At 38.1% G+C, this 25,895-nt stretch overlaps 2 protein-coding genes across 4 annotated transcripts in view; both read right to left on the bottom strand.

The window, feature by feature from the left end:
• thsd4 (thrombospondin type 1 domain containing 4) overlaps positions 1 to 991 on the bottom strand; it is a 48,281-nt gene extending 47,290 nt beyond the window's left edge. The window contains exon 1 of the mRNA XM_004539719.2: positions 490 to 991. The gene's annotated coding sequence lies outside the window, so the exon portion shown is untranslated. The remainder of the gene's footprint in view (positions 1 to 489) is intronic.
• A 3,533-nt stretch (positions 992 to 4,524) lies between these two features.
• lrrc49 (leucine rich repeat containing 49) overlaps positions 4,525 to 25,895 on the bottom strand; it is a 35,613-nt gene continuing 14,242 nt past the window's right edge. For 2 of the 3 annotated variants that reach the window (XM_023152510.2, XM_004539720.2), the window contains exons 12-19: positions 24,676 to 24,759; positions 23,204 to 23,379; positions 22,177 to 22,272; positions 14,031 to 14,265; positions 13,313 to 13,498; positions 12,618 to 12,727; positions 9,085 to 9,238; positions 4,525 to 5,326 (exon numbers count right to left, since the gene is read on the bottom strand). In XM_023152510.2, the coding sequence (XP_023008278.2) occupies positions 5,111 to 5,326; positions 9,085 to 9,238; positions 12,618 to 12,727; positions 13,313 to 13,498; positions 14,031 to 14,265; positions 22,177 to 22,272; positions 23,204 to 23,379; positions 24,676 to 24,759 (1,257 nt within the window). In that variant the 3' untranslated portion in view covers positions 4,525 to 5,110. The remainder of the gene's footprint in view (positions 5,327 to 9,084; positions 9,239 to 12,617; positions 12,728 to 13,312; positions 13,499 to 14,030; positions 14,266 to 22,176; positions 22,273 to 23,203; positions 23,380 to 24,675; positions 24,760 to 25,895) is intronic. The other variant, XM_076874701.1, reaches the window with a different exon arrangement.

Raw genomic sequence — 25,895 nt, 5'->3', positions numbered from 1 at the left:
CCCTGTAATGACCTCTTAACTTCTGGAATCTAAAAACTGCATCACCGCTGACAGCAGGTTTGAGTTGCGGTCAGAGAAAAGCTTTCACCTGTCACCCCTTACCCTATAACCTAGGCCTTCTTTGCACATTTCCTACATGAATTTTATTGACACAAATGAAATGGTCAAAAAGACCTGAGAACTGCCACTTAGCAAACACCGGGAAAACACTGAAAGGTGAATGGGGGTGGTAGATAATTAGTTGTGCTGAATATCATAGAGTTTAACCTCAGAGCACACTTTTGGATAGAATAATGCTTTTTGAAGGTCGCCCAGCAGACAGTAACGTTTGATTAATTACTGCGATTCTTCCCTCAGAACGCAGGACGCCACTTCCCGTAATACACATTCACTTTACTTGCTGTGAGGATTCATTTATTATAGTTAAAGAAAAATAACAAGAAATGATAACAGTATGACAGAAAGGCCTATAGCATCATCTCCACCTACCTGTACTTTTAGTTACTGACGCGTGTATGGTGAAGTTATTTGCTGCCTCACTGTAAGCTCTAAGTAGTAGGTCCTATCAACGCGCAATCCTCATGGTCGAAACATTAATCCAGGTAGAAATGCAGGGCTTCCCTCTAGAAACCTGCTGCTGAGCCATGTAAATCAGTTAATCCGTACCAGAGTTGTGAAACAAATCCAGGCAGAGTGTAAGCTCCAGACTCTAATCATCACGGTGACTCCGGTGGTTCTACTTTTACGCACAAAGCCACTGAATGACAGAAAGCTGGAAACTGACACAACCCACAGAATGCGCCCTCTGCTGCGCCCCCTGCCGCTATGACTACGTTGTCTGACTGTGTGTGTTTGTGTCTCGTGTAAATATTGAGGTGTGCGCCTCCTTTCCAATTCCGCGAAAGGTGGTGGTGAGCTTGGATGTATTTATGTGTAAAGTGAGAGGGAAGTGGGGGGTTTATGTTCCTCTCCAAAGTCTTTTCGACACTTCTCTCGCCGTGAGCTGCCCATGTTGGAGCCACATGCAGGTAAACGATCTCCTTAATCAAGTCAAAGCTACTCCCATGTCTCTGTCAGAGGTCACAAAAAGGATCTAAGTGCTGAAAAACTGAAATGCTAGTGTATTAGCTGCATTTAGCTTTTGTTCTCTAACACTGCATACATACAACGCCGCAAGGACGCCAGTAACTCATATTTGTGAGGGTTATTTTGAAATACAACTTTCAAAATATTGCTCGAGTCTTTGTAAAACTTGCAATAGTTTTAATCAGCAGCAATTAAAAACAAACTCAATATATAAAATAACAAAACAGCAAAGTTAAAGGGCAGTTTTATCAAAATAATGTTTCCCCTTCTTGCCACAAATAAAATACAGCCAGGACTTATTAGATAATCTAGTTCATGCCTCTGTAACATGATCATTTTTTATCTAACTTCTACAAAATGACATAGAGTCATTGAAGAAACTGTTCTGAAAGAAATGCAATTTGCACAGTTTTGTTTGCATGGATTTATTGTTTGGTCATCCAATAAACCAACTCATAGTGCTATATGTACAGCTTCACCTATACTGTTTCAATACTGGGAAAATGCAGAAAACCACAAAACAGTGAATTTAAACTATAATTCACAAGAATTGTCTTGATTTTTTCCAGGATGTCTCAAAGGAGCAGACTTCATTAAGTGGGATTGGTACTCAGATGCAGCCAAAGCAAATATACAAAAACTGGATAAAAGACTTTTTAGCTAAATGAAAACTGGAGGCATTTTTATATGAGGTAGATCACATGTGGAGTAACATTTGGCTTCAGGCTTGAATCACAGACATTTGCTGTTTTATTTTTGCAGAGTAAAAAAGCTCAGTGTATTGTTCTTTTCAGTCTGTTTATTTAGTTTGAAAAACAGAGCTATGCATAGCAGAGTGGTTTATACCACAGCAGCTTATTATAGCCATCCTTCATAAACATGCAGCCTTTATTATAGAGTATAGCCAACATAATCTACAAATATTGTGAAATCAGTATACCAATATGTCTGTGCAGCCTAAGTCTGTGCATAGAGATCCATCACCAGTGGCACTAGTGGCACTAGGTACCACTGCACTGCAGCATGTCTCTTTGCAGTATGGGGAGTAAAGTAAAGGGAGCTTGCCCCCACTGACTTTTCTCACTAGTGCATAGATGCTGAGACTGCTCAGGCATTTAACCTTGAAGTTTTTAAACCTTTCTTAGACAAACAATACTGTTTCAGATGATTGGCTGACAGTCTGTCTAGACAAGATTTAAAGACAGTGGACACTACTGTCTCACACAAGGTGAACATGTACACTGTCTCTGGACAACACTCAAAAAAATTTCATGAATGTGTCTAAAGGGAGCAGTAGAATGACAAGCTATAGTAAAGCACCATCTCCCTTTATTTATTTACATTTTTTTTAAGGGTTAATGTAAGTTGATCTTCGGGGGAAATTTATTTTGCAATCTACATCTAACTCATAATTCTGAAATGCAATTGATTAACTAACAAGTCAAACCACTGTTTCAGATCATTATTTTTTGCAGCACATGGCTCACAATAAACAATACACTTGGTTCATTCCAGCAGAAACTAATAGTTGGTTCTGTGAGGTGGAACGAATTGGCAGCCGGCTCTCCAGACTGCAGAAAAATCTATCAGAGTTGAGCATATCAACACTGCAGCTTCTAAACCAGCTCTTAGGATTTTAGTTTGTCATTCACCCAAACAGAGATTATACAGATAATATTGCATGGGTTTAGTCAACTATTTTATAATAAGTACAATAATGAATTCACTCTCATTTTACTCCCCCTTTTGGGTTTACTGTGACCTTCTACGTGTGTCTACATTATAATTACACCATTACACTCATAAACAGACAACTGTAAGCTTTAAACCACAGCTGAATCAATCAAGCCTGTAGCGTGGAGGTTTAAAGTTGTCTGAGAAATCAGAGGTACACAAAGATGGAAAGAAAGTTAGTCCATTATTTGCATTCTGAAAATGAGATTGTCTTCACAGCCTTGCAGAAATCCTCACACTAGTTTGCCTCTCATTATCCAAGCTCTTCTTGGCTGATGGCCACTGTGCATTGGCAGCTGAGACGTACAGTGCTGCTGTTGTGACAGAAAAAAAGTGCATTGATTTACTGTGAGCAAGGATCCAAGTGCTCAGTTTTCAGGCGTAGATAAAAGCTATTTTGATGATCTACTGTAGCCAGTGCTAACTGAGATAAATTGAAAACCTTATGCTTTAATCACCCACTTTAAGTATTACAGCTATAGATTACTATCATGTAACCAGACTAATCCTTGCTGCAAACTCAGCAACTCTAATTGAAAAAAGAACTATATATATTTTAATATTCAGACATAATAAAATTGCATTTAATACACATTGCACATTTAATACAAATGTCAGTGTAACGTCCTATGATAAACAAATATGTATTTAATTTGTGCCGCAGATTGATTGACAGTTATTTCTCACCAAGACATATGGAGCACATATTCATGTGTGTAGCTTTCTAGACTGGATGGAGCTCAGGAAATACTAAACTGTCTGGACTTCTCTCCAGCGATGAGACATTGCTCTCATTTTGTGGCTCTGCATCTGTTTGCTGTCACTAGTCACAAAGTTCTGTCAGTCCTTTGGGACTAGACTTTTCTTGCAGTGTTGACACCTGTAGTCTCACAAACTGACAAAATATAACAACAGTGCATTGCTGATAGGCAGCAATGTTGTGCATCAGACGTGTTCAAAGTAAACAAGTTGTCGCTTTCTGATAGCAGGCATTTGCACTGAGAGCTTTCCTGTCAAAGCAGAACAATGAGCCTTCATATGAAATCATCATGGGACAGTTGCCCCAAAAACAACACATTATACCGTGTTTCTTTTTATACAACAACTGCGATGTTCTGGTTCTTAGATTTAACTGCTCTATCAGAACAGATGCTGAACTATACTCTGTAGCATGGGCAGAAGATTGTTGTGGGAGAAAAGTAAATATGAATGTCACTCACATTACTTTTTTTTACCAGGAAATAGCCACCGGGCACGGATGTTCTTGCCTTCTTCAAGTCAAATGCCCCAAGAAAGGCACTGATCTCCAGTGAGGTGGATGACATATGACAACACGACCCATCAGCTTGTGTGGGGCTGTTTGACACTCGTGGTGTTACTCCTCTGGCTTGGTGCCATTCCCTGCTGACTGTCAGATTAAATAAGGGTTAAGCATTTTTTGTAGGGTTAAAGAGCAGGTGGTGGGAAACAGGTGAAGCCTCTACACCTTCGGGGACATTCCAGTCTTAGTTCACACTACCTTCCTAGTTTTTGGACCTCCTAGCATGAATGTAGAGCCTCCGCCTTCTGAAATACCAATGGCTTGTGACTGACTTTCAAAGTGAGAATGGCATATTTTAAGAAATGATCTAACTGGATGACCTAGCCCCTTCACTGCAGTAGAAACATTTATCAGAAAAATAATTAGGCATACTATGCAGACAATCTCAGTGTTAATGCAGAATTGTTTAATACTAAGCACAATACAGAAAATCAGTGGTAAACAAAGAAAAGACCTTGTCCTTGTTTGTGCCCTTGCATTTATGCCCCGCAGGAAGAAATGAGAGAGCAATGGATGAGACAGGCTTTAAGACAGAAAAATCATTCTAGTCTCAAGAAAAGAGACACTGGTCATTTTCAGCTGATGATATTAATGGTGTAGAAGGGTCATTCAGATGGATTTTAAAGTGCAGACAATGCTCCCTAGGGGCAACAATGCACATTGAGTCACTAAGTCTCTTTAACATTCTTCAAGTATTATTTACCTTCAAGCTCTGAAGACTCAAACTGTGGGTTTTTAGTGAAAAATCTACATTCAGACAATTTCTTCAGACACCTATAAAATAGTCTACGTACATTTCAAGCAGAAGCTTCCAACAGACTAAGGAAATACACCCTTGTGTTTCCAAATGCATTAAAACTGATAAAGTGATTATGTGTTATCCATTTTGAAATTAAAGGACGAAGATGCCCAAGAAAGCTCTGTCCACGTGTGCATGTATGTTGCCTAACAGTGAACCTTTGGTCCTTTTCACTTGGTCTCAGAGAGCTTTGCCAGGCTGGCTTGGCGGAAGGTCGCTTGGTCCCTCATCTCCAAGACACAGTCTCTCACCATCTCTGCAAACATGGAAGGCCAGAGCTTGTGTAAAGCCTCGCCCTTCAGGTTGGTGTCTGATGCACTTTGGACCAACTCCTGTAGGTACTGCTCTACCATAGTAGCACGCTCTGACGACTCCACACTGCCCTCCTGTGAAAGGAAAGAGAGCTCATTGTTGTTGATTCTGTTTTTCTATGGCATGGGAACATGTGAAACCATTGAGATTGTCTATTTTCTCTATGAACTGCTCACAATGGGCTGAAAAATATAATAAGTACACAAACTTCAGATAATAACACACAGACAGTAATAATCCTACATGTCTTTATTAAACACACCCATAATACAATCATAGTGCAAAAGTGAAACCTTAGATTCTTAGTTCACAAGGAAAATTTGCACTATTCGGATCGGATCAATTCTAATGATCTCTGGTGCAAAAAGCTTTCTTGACACTTTCTACTGCTGCAACACCCAACATCTACTAAGCTTTGTTTCAAGGACAGCTAACGACATATTATCCTGTAAGACACGTTAATAAAAGATGGGAAGTCTAGAAAAACTTATAAATGACTTATAAATGACAAAAAAGTTGTTTTGTTTTTTCCTTTAAAGTTATCAAAATTTACCTGGCCTTGTGCGAAAAAAGCTATTGCTCAAAAAACTGTTTGGCTCAAAAAACGAATTCAAAAACAAATTTAAGGTTTTGGAGTGCCTGAATCACAGTCCACACTTAAATCCTACTGACACACTTTGACATGAACTTAAACAGGCCACTCATGCTTGAAAACCCTTCAATGTGGTTGAATTGAAACAATTCTGCAAAGACGAGTTGGCAAAAATTCCTCCACAGTTTTTTTTTCACATGGAGGTAGGTAGGTTTGGATAACTTTTTTCCCCTCAATAAATGAAATCATCTCGTAAAAGTGCACTTTATATTTTCTGGAATCATCTTTGTCTAACATTAAAATGTGCATAATGATCTGAAACATGTAATTGTGACAAATTTTCAAAAAAGGAAAAAATCACTAAGAGGGCAAATTCTTTTTCACAGCACTGTGGTTGAGCAGACAACTAATATGCCGAAGGCTATGCTTCTCTCTGCTGTGCCCTGTGTTTGAGTCTACTTCAGAGTATTTCCTGCAAGCCACTCTCACTCTCTCTCTTCATTTTACGGTCTACCCTACACTGTGTGTAATAAAGCTCTTTCTTCATTGAGCATGCCATGCTTCACTGTTGGAGATGTTAAGATGATAGTTTACTCCCATTCCTCTATTCCACTAAGCTGTTTCTTGAGTCAACATTCAAATGATTTCCATACTTATTTAAACATACGTATAGACTGTGAACAGAACAACATAATTTGCATGTTTGCGTTACAAATTCTAATACATTTGGTTTGTTCATTTTTCTATCTTATAAATACATTTGTTTTTCAAACAGAAATGATAGGAGTGTCTTAGATTAGTGGAAACAGAGGTCTTACATATCGCAGTACGCTTTTGTTAAACATACAACTAAATTATAAAGTCAATGCTGGTGTTGATGTTATAATGAAATTGGGTAAAAAGCCTTTATCTAACTTTAAAAGAGAGGTGAAAGAGGTGACCTGAACATGGGGCAGAAAAGCAAGAGTACTGTCATGCCAAAACAGGTACTGGTGCCTGATCTGCACAAACATGTCAGATGCTCCACTCTTTCCTCAGTAAAAGGAGGTTAAATTGCACCCAAATAAAGCAGGATGAAACTGCATTAGTGCAAGTGCCAGTTACTAAGAGGCTACAGTAGCTAGAGGCTTAGGCTTCTCCAATGTGCTGTTATCCCAAGTTCACTGTATTTATTGTTGCTGAATTTAAGAGAAAATAGAAATTTGAGTAATATTAAGTAATCCCAAGTGGAACCATGTTAACTGTATCTGGTTGAGGAAAGTAATTTTAAGATTTCAGAAATTGCTGTTTTTTCTTCGGCTTATAATGTGTGTTTTATAAGCTATGCCATCCAATGCAAAGTTTCTGCAAAGCAACACTGGTGGTATTAGTTGCACTTGTTAGTGAAACCTTTAGCAATGATGATGATAAAACAGCATGCACAATATCTTTTATTGCTATAATAGTTGAAAACCAACTTTCAGTCCATCTCACCCATACTGCTCACTCCTGCTTTATCTGACTTAATCAATGCCATAACTGTTGCAACAGAGGCCTGCTTTGTTCTCTGAATATAAATGACTGCAGATCAAGATACAAGTTTCACAGTACAGTAGTCCTGCATGAATTAGAAAGGACTGATTCTGTCAGTCCTTTGGGACTAGACTTTTCTTGCAGTGTTGACACCTGTAGTAGAGATGGACCGATCCGATATTACGTATCGGTATCGGTCCGATACTGACCTAAATTACTGGATCGGATATCGGAGAAAAATAAAAAATGTAATCCGATCCATTAAATATCACGAAAGCACCTCACAAAACTTGCAACACACCGTAACTCACCTCAGAACGTTAGCAGTCGGAGCAGTATGCGTCACGTGATAGAGCGGCTGTGGCATGCGGGACCTGTCGGTGGTCTGGATAGCATTTGGAGCTTCGCTAGCAACCTGGCATTTCATCTCCGACAAAGTTATCCCCGAGAGAAGTAAAGCACGTGTGTAAGTCCATCTCTGAATGTTTGTAAAGCATTCCCACGTTAAGCTTAACGAGCGACTGCCTCTCGCTCTCCGGCTGCTACTTCAATCGTGAAACTGCTTAAATGATCAGCTGATCGGCTTTTCTGTCGCGAGTCTGTCTCTCTTGTTTGTTTTTGGTCCACTTTGCACCAGAAAGAGGAAACCAGCGGCTGAACAACAGCAGCACGTTTAAGCTTGATAAGCTGTTGTTACAATTTATTTAATCTTACTTTCTACTCCAGGATCTTTTTCTACGTAGCTGACGGCTGGTAACTGTGCAGGGGCGGATCTAGCAAAGTTTAGCCAGGGGGGCCGATAGGGCATTAACTGGGAAAAGGGGGCACAAAGACATACTTTTCTTTCTTATTCTCATTTAAAATGTCTAGCTTTTAATAAATAATTATCTGACACCCAAAGTTTTAATTTGATGTAAAATGAATAGAAGTCAATTACTGTACATAGTGACTATTAAGTCTAATATATATACCCTAGTAAGCTATAGTACTTTTTACTTTGGGAAGGTACCATCTGTGCAGTCTGCAATTTTGTTGAAGAAAGATGTTGAATCTATTTAATATTTCTTGAAAAAGAATTGATTTCTGTGCATTTTTTTTCACACTGCATCAAATTAAGGTTGATTACGTCGATTAAGCATCATGAGGTGGAGCGTGAGGGGTGGTTCCCTATTTTTTATTTATTTATTTTTGTTGTTGCTGGGAGTTGGAACCCTATTAGTTAGGTTGCCATATATTTACGCTAAGTACTCTTTAAAATACCAGAATAGGGAGGATGGTGTAGGTCTAAGTTTATTAGATTGATCAGTATTGCTGAACTATGAAATATTTTTTTTGTATACAGGTATAACAGAATAGCTTTAGTGTAGTTGTTGTTTTAAACTTGAGTATGAACTTATACAAAATGCAGCAAGATATTTTAAAAAACAGTTTTGTTGATTAAAAAACACTATATCGGATTCATATCGGTATCGGCAGATATCCAAATTTATGATATCGGTATCGGACATAAAAAAGTGGTATCGTGCCATCTCTAACCTGTAGTCTCACAAACTGACAAAATATAACAACAACTCAAATACTGATTCCTGTTCGATGGTGCATTAATGACCTGTGTGTTATTTGTATGAATGACACCAGAAGCTGACTCCTGTTCAAGTCATTGTTTGTATTTTCTCTTAACCTTCTTTTGAAGATGAAGTACAGTCAGCACTATAAATAAGAACTAACCTCAGGGCTCTCTGCACTGCAGTCTCTGCTTGGATAGTTAAACAACGCTCTGCTCAGGCCTTCTCCCAGGAGTTTCCCATTATCACGCAGCTCCTCTGGACTGAGTCCTGCCCGCCGGCCACGCCCCTCCAACAGGAACTGCAACTGCCGCTTCCTTCAGGGTGAAGAAAGACAAGAAAGAAGAGTAAGTCAGATATAGACTGAAAAAACACAAAGACACCTGGGGAGAAACAGTGGCTGCAAGTGAGTGGCACCACTATAATAAAGGCATGTTTTTGTATCCATCAAATGGCACTATCTCAACTTAATACTGTGAAAACAGTTTCTTGAGAAATAAGGGAAAGGGCTCACTTAAGAAGTCGTCAGAAATGACAGCATTTAAACAAACACTGACAGTTCAGAAAGGTCAGTAACACTCAGATACTTTGAACAAAAAAACACCATAATGGATTAAATCCAAGAAAACAGGCAAACAATATGTAAAATGTTAATAGTCTTTTTGAACTATTTCCATGAATATTTTAATGTCTTTAACACAGAGAAGTACAATACACTTATTAAAGCAGTACAGCGCTCTAACATAAACTACATCAAATGTTGCTGTCTATCAAAAGTAAATGTCATGTGATACACTACTGCACCAACATGTACCACAGGTCAGTGCCAGGATGCTGAAACTGTCTTTTCAGAGGAAGCTGGAGGCAAACATTCCTTTTAAGATAAGACAGTTTGTAGAGTGTGTGAATGCATGTGTATGCCAAAACACATCAGTGTGTGTCATTCACACATTATAATGACTAACACAATAATACAGATACGTGGAAGTTAGATCTGATAAAAAATTCAAAAAAAAAAACTTGAAACAACACCTTGGGTTTGATATATGATCCCACAGTTTCAGCCTGAATTTTACAAACACAATGCAGATGGCATCTGTTTAATGCTGAGGAATTTAGTTGTATTTTGTCCATCAGAGACCTTAAGCAATATAGCAAGCATGCCCAGTTACAGCATTAGTTTCCCTTTGATGTCTTCACCACTCAGACTGAAGTTAAAGAACCCTGACAGGTGTGGGTGGGGGAGGTAACTTAACTTAACCTAACTGATTAAAGGTAGATAGATCAATAAATGGGCCATTCTCTCTCTCAGCTTGTTCACAGTGCATCAGTTCTTTATTACTATATTTTATACTTTATATTACTATACTCTATACTTTATTACGATATTCTATTATCTTTATTACTTATCCAGATAAATGACATTATAACTCTCTTTTTCAAGAAATGGCCACGAGGATATTACAACCATTATAAACGCATACAAACACAAATACAACTGTCACACACTACAAATGAGTGAAAATGAACAGTTGTTGAAAGCAGAGAATACACACTACTGAATCTTGCACATGTAACTTTATACTGAGAGGAAGTATGAAATATGCTTAATGCAGGTATAACACATGTTATATGAGAAGGAGAAGCAAGGGACAGAGAGAGGACATTAGCATTTTATAAATGATTTTATAAATGAAAAAAATATATATTATTGATTGGTGATAGCAATCTCTGTTCTGGTCCATTAAAGGACTATTCACATCTATTACAGGAAAGACAAGAAGCACAGATTTTGTATGAAATTAAGGCAATTAAATGATTAGATAAGTAAGCGATGACTATAGACTGACTCAATGCCAAATTTTAGAGGAGCTCGTGTGCACAGAAAAATCAGATAGCTAATATATGCAATATAAACAGCATCACATGTGTTTCCAGTGTCAGCTCCTTATGATGCAAAACAAAGTGTGATAAACTGAAAGTGTTTATTATAATGAGATCATAAATTCCATAGTGTAGGATGATGTGGGTTTTTTGGGTTTTTTTACTAGAACGCCTGTGGCGCACAGATAAACGCAGTCTGAATGCATACCTTTGCCACGGCTACAAATGCTGCATGAATTGAGTCCCTGGATCCAGAGGCATATCTGACTACATAAAAAATTATGTACAATAATTTTTAGTATTTCTATTAGCTATTTATTTTTTGCAAAATGTGATGCACATGATTTTTTTGCCATATCTTGCAGGTCAAATCAGTCCATAACTTTTAAAATCATTTTGCAAAGAAACCCATCAAAACATCTTACTGATAAAGGCACTGATGCAGAGTTATGCAGCCATCCATAACTCTGCATCGAGGAGACGCTGCAGTGACAGAATCCCAGTGGGGACAAATCCTGAAATGCGCAGAATGCCTAAACTTACTGACCATGCAGGAACTTAATTCCTCACTAGTGTTTAAGGTAACTCTTCTAAACAAAATAGGCATAACAAGAGCTCAGCATTAATTTACCATCTTTTAATACTGTTTGCTCACTCATAATCCCTGTTTCCAGTAATTTCTTTTTTATTATTATTCATGCTGGGAAACTAAAACCACATTTTATGTGAGAAACAATCTACAGCAGTTTTCAGATTTTTTTTAAAATAAGTGAGTCAGATGGATACAAATTATTCAAGATCCTGCATGCGGATAACAGTGAGTAAGATTTCTGCACTGATATGAAATTAATCTTTGGCCTTGGGCTGTTGTGTGTTATATATTCATAACAGACTCCATGAAGCAGAGGTGAGATACAAAGGATACAAAGGCAGTTGAAATTGAGTTCTAGGTTGTTTAAAATAAATTTGTTTACATTTTATTCAACGTGCATTAGTGTGCCCATCTCCTGATGGCTGTTTCCAGCAGGATAGTGTCACAAAGCTCAAATCGTGTCAAACTGGTTTCTTGAAGATGACAATGAGCTCACTGTACTCAAATAACTTACACAGTCACCAGATCTCAATCCAGTAGAACCAGATCCAGTAGAGATTTTCAATCTTTTTCAATCTTTTTTTTTTTCAATCTTTTTCAATAAATGTTTCCTGTCAATATAACTAAAATCTATGAGGAATGTTTCCTTTGTGATCTGTGCAATCAAAAATTAAGGCAGTTCTGATGCCAACATGGGGTAAAACCTGTTACAGGCAAGAGGTATTCAATTATCTGGGAAGTATATAATCCTTAATTTATTTATTATCCAGGTAGATATCACTGAGTTCAAAAAATGTCTTTACAAGAAATCTGGCCAAAGTAGTCTTGTGCGTGACAAGCAGATTTCTTTTCCTTGTTGGGATGTTTTTTAATTGACCCTGAGAGACAGACCTCAAGAGTTTTTTGGCTGGGGAGAGAAAGGAATGTTTGTGTCTAAATGCCAAGTACCCACCCTTATCCTGAGACACATAGTCTAATTCCCCTGGCTCCTCAGTGCCAGGCTCTGTCTCACTGTTACTCACACTCATATACCCACAAAACGCTATGCACAGGCATGTACACACATGTACAGAAGCCTACATCTGACACACATTTAAGGATCCACACATTTTTGACATACTTAAACAAACAATCTACATGGTCCAAGACACAGCACACACCTGCCATTAATCTGTAGTTAATGCTATGTTATGGTTAAACATCTGGAATCAAGTTCTCACCTGGACTCCTCAAGCAGCAGAAGGAGCCGGCAACGTGGAGTTTCGGTGGCTGCTATATGGCCCAGTGTTCCAAATACACGTTCTGCAGCGATAACGTCGTTCATGGTCACCTAAGGTGAATACACAAAGCACATACATACACACAGCACAATATATTTCAGTGACAAGCTTTTTCATGTATTTCCCAATACGAAATGAAGATTTACAACTTTATTCATGGCTTCGGCTTAGCAAAAAGGTTTGATACCATTTAACAGATGCAAGATAGGATAAGACATGAAAGTGGCAGCTAACACAGAGACAAGACCTTTGATAAAGGTCATTTATCAAATCAAGTCTAAAATGGGATCTAATGTAGAGGCAATATCCTCAGGTACAGCATTCCAGGAGACACAGACCTATAATTTATAATTGTATCTATGAAGCACCTTGAGGCGACTTTTGTTGTGATTTGGTGCTATATAAATAAAATTGAATTGAATTGAATTGAATTCATTTAGGGCTGGCAACAGTAAATTAATGGTTTGACATGTTTTAATTAATTAATTGCCCCTCTGTGAATCTCCACCTTATCATGGTGGAGGGATGCATGTGTCCGAGGGATTCCATGGACCATGTTGTCAGGGGGCTTTTGCCAAAATATCTCACTATCTATAAGCACCAGGAATGTGTTAACAGACCAAGCTAATCCTCACCTCCTGGCCATTTATCCTCTGCAGGTTGAAGTGGTGAAGACGATAGATGACAAAGGAGCGCCAAAGAGTCAAACTGACCACTGGGTTGCCGTCTGGGTGTATGGTCAGCTGGTCTAGGCGCCTCACCTGAGCCAGGGCTGCCAGCTGCGGCAGACGGCTGATGTTGGTTTCCAGGAATATCATATGCTACCGAAAAGAAACAAAAGTTGGTACGTGTTAAAGCAATAAGTAGTTGTTTATATCAATAACTCACTAAATTCAACTAGGACTTAAAAGATTGGCCTTTGGCAAAAAGGGTTTAAAAGATATATACAATATATTAAAATATTAAATGATGTGATTTTTTTATACTGCCTTAATTTACACTGCCTCAACAATATACCTGTGAGGCAGCTATAAGTATAAATTATGAGCCCTACCACTGACTATTAAATTTATTTGTCTATTGTATATTGGGTTAATGTGGCGCTCTACAAGATACATTACGTAATAAGAGAAATTAACTAAAGGTTCAGGGACAATAACTATGTACTATGATCTGGCAAATAGCCACTAGCCAAGACCGTCTTTTGGTGTCATGTCATGGAACTTTGGTGAGTAAGGTAAATAAAAAATGCATTGAGCGTATTCCTTCCTTCCTTCCTTCCGTATTCCTTCCTGATTAATTAATTAATTAAGTCATCACAGCTGCACAGCTAATAATATAACATGGCCTCACCGACAGATTTGGGAACTTGACTCTTATTCGTGGCAGTGTTGGTACTATGGCATCAAAGTTGATGTAGCGGAAGGTTATTACAGTGACAGCACCAGCAGTCTGAACACCCCAGCCCCTCTCCAGGGCCTCCAGGGCTCCAAGTCCAAATAAACGCAGGGTGTCTCCATCCAGCTCTGCCAGGTGACTGTCAGACAAGGACAAGCTTTGAACACTGCCACTCCCTGCCTCCACAAGCCTGCAAATTACATACAAACACACACGAAAACACTCCTTAAGTTAATTTTCTGATACTAAATGCGCAAATTGTGGGGTTTTTTTTGTGAAACTTGAAGAATGTCTTCATGAAAAAAGTGTATGCTACATTTGCTTGAAAATTCAGGCATTGTTGCTAAGAGAAGTGGAACACAAGAGAACACTCACTGGTCTAGTCAATGTCCTGTTTGTGCTGCCCAATTACTTTCTATACTCCTAGACAACAGTTGAAGTGCCCTTCTCTGATAAGAGAGTCGTGAGAGTAGAGAATCTTGGCGAGTCTCAAGGAGACATAATCTCCGTCTGGGTCTGCTGACACTCAAGGGACTTTTCAGCATAGCAGGGCATCAGATGGCTACTGGCTCCACCCTTCAACAGTGATCATCCTGACTTCAGGCCGCCAATAGACAAATCACCCCTATTCATGTTTCATATCCTCTTGACAAAATGCAACAGAAAGCCAAAGTACTTTTAAGATTAATCCCTTGATTACTGAAGTCTAATCCAAGATTACACAGAGACCAAACTTTAGAAAGTGTGAGTTTGAGTTGTGACCTTAGATAGGTTTTAAATAGATAGTCAGGGGCACAAAATATAATGTGAACAAAAAGAGTATATTTAGTTTTCCATAATGAGGCTGCAGAGGTGTGGACTCGAGTCACATGACTTGGACTTGAGTCAGACTCGAGTCATTAATTTTATGACTTTAGACTTGACTTGAAAAAATGTTCTAAGACTTGTGACTTGACTTGGACTTTTACACCAATGACTTGGGACTTGAATTGGACTTGAACCGGTTTACTTGAAAAGACTTGATATTTTACCCCAAATATAAAATTTAACATGCATATTATATAGAGATTGAAAATGTGACGTCATTCACGGGTAGAACCGCAAAGGATTCTGGGAACTCGTGGCAAGCGGTACTAGCGCACGCAGGCTTTCAATTAAAATCAGTTATACAGCGATAAAAAGAAACACAAAAATGTCAAGAAGCCGCTGTATTATTAACTGCAATAGCCGGTCGCATGACAGCCACGGGAAGCCGACGGGTAAAGAGATCGGTTGTTATCGGATTACGTCGTTGAAGAGAAATTGTTCAAGCCATGTTTCCGAAGTAACAAGGACGCGACGGATGGCCTGGATTGCAGCCATTCAAAGATCAAATATAACGTCCCAGAACACTCCAGCTCACAGGTTAGTCTGCTCCAAGCAGTGTTGGGGAGTAACGGAATACATGTACCGCCGTTACGTATTTAAAATACAAAATATGAGTAACTGTATTCCGTTACAGTTACCGTTTAAAAAGGTGGTATTCAGAATACAGTTACTTTGTTGAAATAAATGGATTACACTGCGGTACTTTCCTGTTTCATATTGTCGCGGGTCAGGACTGTTTGGGTTTTGTTTGACAGCTACGTTCTGTTGTTCCAGGCGGCAGCGTTACGGTTGCCATGGTTACAGGGCGACGCTCTCTCTCTCTGCGACTGTGTGTTTCCTGGGTGAGAGAGCGCCTTTTCGTTGTTGTTGTCGTTGTTGTTGTGCTAAGCTAACAGGCAGAATGCTACAAGCATAGCTCTAAAGAATGTAGCATCATGGGCAGTGTAGTCCGTGTTGCAGGGAGAATGGACTGCCATACACGTTATGGGTCTGTGAGCGCGAGGAGGGAGAAAAAGGGGAGTGGAAAGGTACGAGTTGTCATCGAGGAAAAACGGGAGCTGGAAGAATGTAAATATAATAATAACCACTTCAGCCAAGAAGAGTGCCTGACGAGCCCAGTTGTAAGTAAGCTATTAAGACTCGACTGTACACCGTGTTCGTGTTTTCCTCCGAAAACAATAAGTTCTGTTGGAGCAGCCTTTCAACGCCTCTCTCTGTCTCTCGCAAGAAAAGTTGACCCAGACAACAAAGTAAAGCTAGTTTTCGGCTACAAGCCGACAGGGACCCCGCCGCATTAGTCAGAGGTCCCTTTACTACAGTTCGGAGTCGCGGACCTTCAGTAATAATAATAAATCACACAGCAATAGTACATTCACGTTGTTGTAAAAAGCATGATAATATATTAAGTAATCCAAAGTATTCAGAATACGTTACTGTCATTGAGTAACGTAACGGAATACGTTACAGAATACATTTTGGGGCATGTATTCTGTATTCTGTAATGGAATACATTTTAAAAGTAACCTTCCCAACACTGGCTCCAAGCATTTACACGAAGGTCACTGTTTTTTAGTAGTTAATACGTCATTTTTCTTAACATAATTGGTGATATAGGTTACAAGCAAGTCTGGCGCTGAACAGAAATTGTCGCGCTATGCTCCTTTATTTATTGTGCATAAATAGTGAATTGTCCTGACACGATATTGCGTTTCGCTTCTGTTATTATGGTACATTGACAAAAACATATACTTTTATTCACAGGATAAAACAGTTGTTTTGTATCACTAATTGCCCAGTACGATTACAGCATACAGTATTATTGTCACTGCTACATTTCTGTGATGGGTACCAGAAATTATTTCCACTACTAATTAATTACCGTTGAGCTCAAAGGTCCTATTAATAAACGGTTAAGGAATGTGTATTTATGAAGACGATTTGTGAGACTGGTAAACTTATGATACGTACGATGGTCTTTCGTTCTACACGGTGCATTTCAAGGTCCTGTACCCATCCGTCGGTAAACTGTACCTGGGCTTGTTGCAGTGACCTGAAGTTACTAAACTTCATGAGTGTATGCACTCACTCCAAGAACCGTATGATTATAAATATGCATATAAATATGCTACGATGAGATAGCTGACTTCATCTAACTAGCAAATGTTGTCCAGGCTACGTTGGTGATACAGTTTTTTTTAATGTGTATGATATTTTTGTCATGCGATTTTAAAGCTGGTCCTACAACCGCATCCAAGAATAACATGCAGCTTATCTCAGAACTGTCGGTGAAAATTATTCTTGGAGCTAGGTTTAATTGAGCTGCATTTTAAAGAGGTGCAATTTCACAATTTGTGTATATTTTCTAAGTTCACTATTTTGTCATGTGTTGAGAAAAACACAGATTTAAAAATTACATGGTCTAATATTTACATTTAGCATAACTGCAACATTATTTTTTCGTTTTTTTTTTTTTTAAGACTCGAAAGGACTTGAAATTTCAAAATTTCAGACTTGTGACTTGACTCGGACTTTTACACCAGTGACTTGAGACTCGACTCTGACTTGCCTGACATTACTTGAGACTTGACTTGAGACTTGCAAAACAATGACTTGGTCCCACCTCTGTGAGGCTGTCTCATATATACGGCTTGTTTAAAAAGTCACCATTTTTGGAGAGTGGCCCTCAAACAAAAGCTTTTTCTATAGCCCCGGGTAGGTGCAGTTTCCTCTCCTAGGTTGAAAAAAGGTTGCCATAGATTTTTAAAAACCAAACAAGTACTGTCAATGAATAATTGAACTAAATCAGTAACATGCCTTTTTAAAATGAGCAGTTTGCTACAGGAAGTGTTGTGTCTCAACTAGATTGACAAGCTTGACCAAGTAAAGGAAATGCAAACACATTTTTGTGTGTATTAGTGTGTAATTTCATACTTTCAAAATCTGTAACGTGTTTACTCTTTGGACAGAAATATTGGTATTAGTATTTTATTTTTTTGTGAATCTGCAGTTTGTTGTCTCAATCTATTAACCACTGGTCTAAAAGCTGTTAAAACTAATAAACAGTAAGCAAATTGGAAGAAATTAAAATCATAAAGTCCATGTGTTGTCTACAAATTTCATACTTACAGAATTCATATGCTGATTAATTAACTGTGTAGCCACACAAATAAGATGAAAAAAATGAGACAGAACTACTACATGTTCCACTAATTATATTAAAAAGTGAAGACAGTGAGAATGATTATATAAGATTATCAGAGTGTCATAGTGAAACCTTATAGTTATCAATATAACATGTTCAGCCTGCTAGGGGAATAAGTGACACAACTGACTGACAATGTGCTTCTCATCAGGTGATGGATTGATCTTGGTGATGGATTTATTTTTGTGTTAATGTACAGTCGTAAATAAATACAGTAGTCTACATAAGACTTCTGTGAGTTAAACACAGTTTAATTAGTGTTAAAAATAAGCTCACTTGCTTCAAATTATGCTTTCCAGTAATCACAACAAATCAGGCACTGTGTCATTTCAGGCCGGAAATATATATATATATATATATATATATATATATATATATATATATATATATATATATATATATATAAATTCTTGCAGTTGGAAGTAACATTTTCAAGCTATACTGTTCCAGGCTGAACTAAATTAATCATGTAATACAACCTGAACCTCTCACAATGCACCACTCACTGATGAGGAGTGTCCCCCTCAATCATTATGTTTTTACCTAGACATATTACTCCAACATAGCGAATGTGATCCACCACTCACTCTGTGGCTTGTTAGTCAAATGTCAAGGGACGGTCATGGTGTGGGGGATTCCACAGATGTATTAAAGAAACTGATATGTGTAACAGTCAGCCTTTCTGTCATTTTTTCCCCAGTGGCCAAAAATTGAACTTACACTCAAAAGAAAAACCCTGAAAGTTTAAAAAGCATTTTCTTAAGTACAGCGATTACATCGTATTCAGTCATGTGAAAAACTAGGAACACCCCATCATGTAATAGCTTGCAGAACAACCTTCAAGCCTGGACATTGACTTGGCCATTCAAATACCTTGATTGTTTCCTTTTCAGCCATTCTGTTGTACATTTGATGCTGTGACATGGCCTCACATAAAATACACTGGCATACAGAGGAGTTCATAGTTGACTCAGTGGCTACATGGTACCCATGTTTTGCAGCTGTAAAAGGAACACAAATCTGCACTACTATGAATGACAGCTGGTCTGTGAATGTACTGATATTGTGTTTACTTTTTGCCAAATGTGGTGTTGTGCGGTATGGCAAAACAACGCCACTTTGTTCATGTTTGTCAAAAAGACACTGTTCCAGAAATCTTATGGCTGCTATGTTCTTTTCAGAGAAAATAGATTTTTGCTTGGTAACCTTTTCAAACAAGCCACAATTTTTCAGTCTTTTTATAATTGTACTGTCATGAACTTTAACATTTAACATTCATACTTGCTAGGAAGGCCACTACTAGGAAAACTGTGGAATTCCGTTAACATGCACTTGAATGCTACAAACCAGAAATCTGCCACAAACTCTACACTTATAAAGGTGGTCACACATGCTGATGATCAGTTAATTAGATGCATTTGATTAGTAGTATCTTCTTGCAACTTATCCTCCTAGTTCCTAAGAATGTTCTTAGTTTTGTACAAGACTGCACAGACTGCTGTGCAAATGTTTTTTTGTATTGTTTTTTTTTCCACAACTGTATAAAAACAGTACAAAAACAGTACAAAAGGTCAGAATTATGCTTTTTATATTAGTACATATACCAACCTTACAAACATGGATGCCAACATGTACAAAGGGTTCAAATAATTCTTGCAACAAGTGCAGTAGAAGGAGTGCATCCATTTTTTTACATTTTTATTTTAAAAACATGTGTGGACATTGATAGATGACTATTTCAGATGACAAGATCTCTAAATCAAAATCTCACTGACTGCAAGCATATATGTTAGATAAAGTAGTAGCAAAGAAGTTTTAAAACCGTAAAATTCAAGTGGGTCGTGTTTCAAGTGCACACATGGACAAAAACATGGAACTAGACGGGGAGACGCCAGACTCTGAAAGGCAGTTTAATATATTTAAGGAACATGCCACGCCTCCAAGATGCAAGAATGCCAAAGGCTATAAATCAGAAGGAGTTGAAGAACAGTGCAGGAGATGGAGTGTAGTATGTAGATAAGTCACATCAAGAATGAGAGTAACTTCTAAACACCTGGCAGCATGCCATCAACACAATCTGCACTGTCACATACTGTTCAGCACAGCTGAAGGCTCCAGGTGGCCCTGAATCCCCTTATGACATGAACCCATGTACACATGCTGAGAGAAGAAGAGAGCAAGGCGGGGAAGACGGAGTGAAGAATCTATCACAATTATACAGCTCCTGCTCGCTCAAGGAATTATAGGGAACAACATTTCATTTAATTAGCGTTATTTAACATAATCCAAAAGAGGTTTTAAAAGGGACATCTGTCATCTCTTAACAACTGAATTCCACCACAGAAACAGCTTGTACAAATGCCTAAATATTGTGAGGTAGTGACACATATGAAACTTTGAACCGAGCTGTTATTTTAACACGCCACTCCATCATTTCCATCTTGTAAAAAGTGAATGCAATTTATTAAGATGCAGGCTTACTGGGTACTTAGTGTTGCACAGAACAGTCCTGTTTCTGTAAAGTATTCCTACAGCTTGCACTGGTTTAAAACGTCTTAAGTTCTTCCTTCACTCATATAGCCCACTAAATCTTTTTCTCACCATTGTTCCGGTATCTAACTGATTTATGTGCCTCAAAAAAACAAACACCTGTTCAGGATCTCTCAATTTCATCAATGTATAAACACTACAAAGCCCCTTCCATCTCTTCCCAACTCAATTGCTGAATTTCTGGGTAATAACTCTTCTATTGCCATGCAACCCTTATTGCATCTGTCAGGGGTAATGAGGTTAATTAAATCTAAGATTTCACAAAAATGAATACAATCAAGCCTACATAACAGCCATAATTTGGCAATGATACAAACTATTGTCCCATAAATTTTAGGAGCACGATGATACTATCAAGCTAAAAGTGGCATCAACATTTGTTTCATTCGTTCCTTTCATTGGAAAGGGGTGATTTATCTCTGTATTTAAAGAAAGAACCAGAGATGACATTATGTATCCATGCACTCTATGGGGGAGGATGTTGTAATTTTCTTCAGGGTGTAGTACTTCAACAGCTCTTCGAGGTAATCAGGACCACACTGTGTAGGCATTACAACATTCTGTACACCCACCCAGTGGTGAACAAAACAAGTTTTAAATTTCCTAATTCTCATATTTCCAAGCATTTTGATTTTTTACCCCTTGACCCTTTCATACATGTTGCTTCTCTTTCGTGTTAGTAGTGGTGCCATGGTTTGTAAATTCCCTTTGTATTTTGTCACACAGTACAAGCCAAAGTAATTCAAGTCTTAGCTGATAAGACTATGGCAGACTTCGCATCACTATGACCTGTTAAGCTACGTTAGTAAAGTTATAATAGACCAGTAAAAGAAAACCACTGGCACTGAAGATTTTGCTTTAGGGCCATTTTCATATCCTGGTGCAGGAAGAAAGGGCCCTCTTTGAAACATGTAATAATAGCCCTTAACACAGCGCACACATTCATCTCAACCCTCCCACTTATAATTCATCCAGACTTGTATCAGTCTTGATAGGAAAGAATATAAGGGCATTACTTCCACATTATACTGAGTCCACACTACTGATTTAAACTTTTTGCAATGTCATGTTGTAAATATTTGAAAGAAAAGAACTGTTTTCAGACATCTACATGTGCATCTGCTCATCTTACCAGAGTTCAGAGAGCTGAGGAGTAACCAAAGGCAACATGCCTGAAGTAAATAAAGGGGTAACTGTGCTGTAAAATAATATTTTAAGGTATGTTTCACACACCAGCTGTTGCAGTATCTGAATATATTACCAGAATGATCCCTACATGTTCTGTCTAGGCCATTCTGCCATCTGTTAATAAGTTAAAATGGTACAGCAGCTGCTAAAACACTGCATTTAAATGTGACAAACAGTACTTTGTTAATAGATGTTTCAAGGGGGCAGGAGTCAAATTATGTGAGATTTTTTTCAGTGCCTGTGATCACTTTAAATATTTAAGTAAAATATATCATTGTGGCATTTTTGTCTTACTTGGGGTCTCGTGGGCTGTTTGGACGGCTGTTGGTCTGGAGTCTGATTTCTGTTCCCCCAGATGGCCGCTCTGGTCCTGAACCTGGGCTTACCCGCCTGATGAAAAATAAACAAAAATTTTCAACAACGGACAAAAACAATTCTTTCTAAAATCCTATAAGATAAAAAATAACAAGTAATAAAAGATAAGTAATAGTGATAATAAGCCGGAATCACAAAAACAATCATTGTTATATTGTCTCATCTTTCTACTTAAAAATATCTGCACACAGGATGAACTGTGACAATTATATGCAACACAAAAGTTTACACAGCAATGTATACAGTTCCCTCACTGTTGCATTTTTCGCTTTTCTCTCCTCCCACCTACACACACGATGCTAATTTACTTCTATCAGTTACCAAAAAGACTACATTTTTCATTCATGATCACTAATTTAAGTATTAACTGCTCTGCTCAACTTCATTGAATTGTTTTTCATTGATTTGTTTTGTGTACAGTCAGGAAGAACTGCCATATTTAATTTTTTCTTAAATAACTCATGAATGATGGAAATGTTTTTAGTTTTGCATGTACTTGTTTATCAACCATAGAACTAGTTAAATGAAAATACATTTTTTGACTCAGTTACGGTGGTAGATGAATTATGAGCATAATTACTTTGGTAATTATGTAATTACCAAAGTAATTACAATTATTCCTGAGGGAGGCATGAATCGCTGTGCCAAAATTCTGGCTCAAAAGGAAAATTAAAAAGTTGGCTAAAGGCAACACTGTATGTATCCATGAGTTACTTCATTCAAAACCAAGTTGGTAGATCGATCAACTGGAAACCAATCTCCATTGTGAAAAGCTAAAAAGGTAGTAAAAACAGTTAAAAATAAACCATGACTGAAACCACAATTCTAACTAGACCAGGAATATGTAGTATAACATAGTTTGCTCATAACGTCAGTATCTTAACCAGTCACTGTCTAATTTTTACTTCTAAAATCCATCTTAATTTTCTGTACATGCTGTGTGTACCTCGGTTCATCAGGGGAAGGTTCCTGTGTAAGGCCATTGGTCTGGGCGGGGCTGTGAGCCGGGCTGTTCTCTGGACTGACTTCTTCTTTAGCGCCATTTGTGGATGGGAGCTCCAGGCAGGCCCTGACACCCTCCCACTGCTGTGCAGCATTACGGATTGCTAGACGCCGCTTCTCCTTGATGAACAGAACACACACACAAACATACACAGAACAAAGAAGGTTTCAAGTGTCAAATCTCCTGAGCAGGACAGAGCTAGCATGCTAATAGAACCTCTGTGTGTTTTCATCAGGTCACAGAAAATCATATCCTTCTTGCCTTCCTCATATATATATTTTACTGGGATACATTGTTAAAGAAAGCATATACAATAAAGTACAATAAAGTAAGACATTTTACTAAAGCAGATATAGAACTCAATTTATATTAGATTTGAAATTATATAGTGATTTCTTAGTCCAATTCATTTGCTTCTTTTGTCACACTACAGCATTATGATTTAACAGTGTTTGCCTTTTACACCAGAAAAATGTGACATCCCACCCTGCAAGAGAGAAGATTTCTGCCTCTCTGTTCTATTTCAATTACTCTTACTTGGACAGCTGGAGTTGCAATATACTCAGCTAAGGAATGTGCCACTCCTTGAAGCAGGGATGAGTATCAGTTCATGGTAAGTCCTTGGCCTTTGTGAACCCTTGGCTGTGGCATTCACTATAAAATTTTCTCAACACCAGGGATTAAAGAGAGTTAGGTAACTGAGAGACAACGAGTTTCGGCATAGGGTCCATCTAACAGTTAAAGCAGCAGGAGCTTTGGCACACACACACAAACATATTTACCGCAAAACAGATGCATGTGCAAAGCAGAACATCTTAGATCATTTAAAGCTATAAAGTGTCATTTATAGACTCCTTTACAAATACAGTACCCCTGTGAACTCTGTACAATACTCCAGATTCCATCTAAAAGGGTTTTTGTATCATACAGAAGAAAAGAGAATGCATTAAAAGAAATTCACATCTATGAAGCATCCAAAATATGTACACTATTAATGAGCTTCATCAGTCCCAAGAGACATATGTCAAAAGAAAAAAATAAACTCATAAATAAAAATCCTTATCATGACCTAAATATTTTAGAGCCTTCTCATTAAATATGTTTTGAAGGGCAGACTGATGTCTGATGAGCTGCTTTTTTTCTTTAAATGCACATTTAAGCCTGAACCTGAATCTCATAATTATGAGTAATTCAAAAGATGAATAAACTACAAATCAGATATCATCACCTATATGTGGCATTTTAAGAATGTTAAAACCTTACTGCTTATTATTGTCCTTCTACATACTAACTATATAAAGGGTAATTATGAGTTTATTCACTTCTTAACAGACTGTTGTGTTGCTGTCGTCTACAACGTGCATTTGTATCCTGCCAGCTAAAGACAGCAAGAGTGAATCTTGTCAAACTGGTACCTTATGAATGGTCTGCTTGTGACTCTCCTTCTTCTTTTCCTCCTCTTTTCGAGCCTGTACACCTGCCATGCGCCGATCCTCGTCCTGAAAAAGAAAGCCGGTGCAATCAGAGTGTCGCTCCATTCAAGAGTTCTGAATTATTCAAGAGAGAGGGGAACCACAAAAGACCCTGTCAGGACAACTGTTCTCTACACTAGAAATGGACCATTATGGAGGCTGGTAGATAGTCTCACATAAACCGGCTGCATCACTGGATTATCTGTCTGATTTTCAGTCTCAGATAAACTGAGCCCAGCTGTTGGGGAAAGCCAAAACTCCCAGAATGCAATGCAGCCAACACAGTCTGAGTGTGCCAGCAAAGAGCAGGGGGATATTCAGCTGTCTATGGCGAGCTAGTAATGACGCAAAATGATGCTCAATTCTGATAAAGACAGGCAAAATGCTGTCAGCTGGTAGAGACAGTTAAGAATCCAAACCCATATAACAATCCTTAAAATTAATTTTATAATAAAAACAACATATAATATCAAAATTAAAAAGCTGTTTTAACCTGATGAATAACTTCTTGACTGCAAAGGATGCTATTGTTCAGTGTCAATACATTCTTTGTTTGTGCACTTGCCAAAACAATGAATGTTTGGACAACAGCTCTCGGTTATGAGGCTGTTAAGATTTTCAATAACGTTCCCAGTTAAAATTTGAATGTTAAACATATTCAGGTATTTTTCTGAAACATAATAGTTGACTATTAATGCTCTAGTCTAGCGGATGTGTGTTATCTGAATTTTTTTATTCTCATTTTCCGTTTTTGATTCATAAAGAACCGTCTACCCACCAGTCACCCAGGCATGGGCTTTCACAGCATAGAGGTAGTATGGTTCCCTGGAGACATATATTCCAAATCAGTTATAATATGCTTAAAGAAATAGAAACCCCAATGCTAGACAAACATTTCTGTCATTAAGTCAATGCTGTGTGTCTCCCTAAAGTAAACTCTGAAAATGTAACTGATTTGTATCAGGAATTGGCAGCTGAAATGTGGTGGAGGTGCTTTTATTGGACCACAATAATCCTGAAATTTGCTAATCCTGAAACCTCTTATGATTCAAGTAAAAACATTTTGAAATCTGAGTTACATGTTTTGTTTTTTGGGGGTTTGGTTTTACTTCATATCAGCACTATGTTTTGAGGGCAAGGTGTGTGGTACTTACAGATTCCTT

The sequence above is a fragment of the Maylandia zebra genome, linkage group LG1 (genome assembly GCF_041146795.1).
Source record: "Maylandia zebra isolate NMK-2024a linkage group LG1, Mzebra_GT3a, whole genome shotgun sequence".
NCBI lineage: Eukaryota > Metazoa > Chordata > Actinopteri > Cichliformes > Cichlidae > Maylandia > Maylandia zebra.
This window is presented reverse-complemented; position numbering and strand designations above follow the sequence as displayed.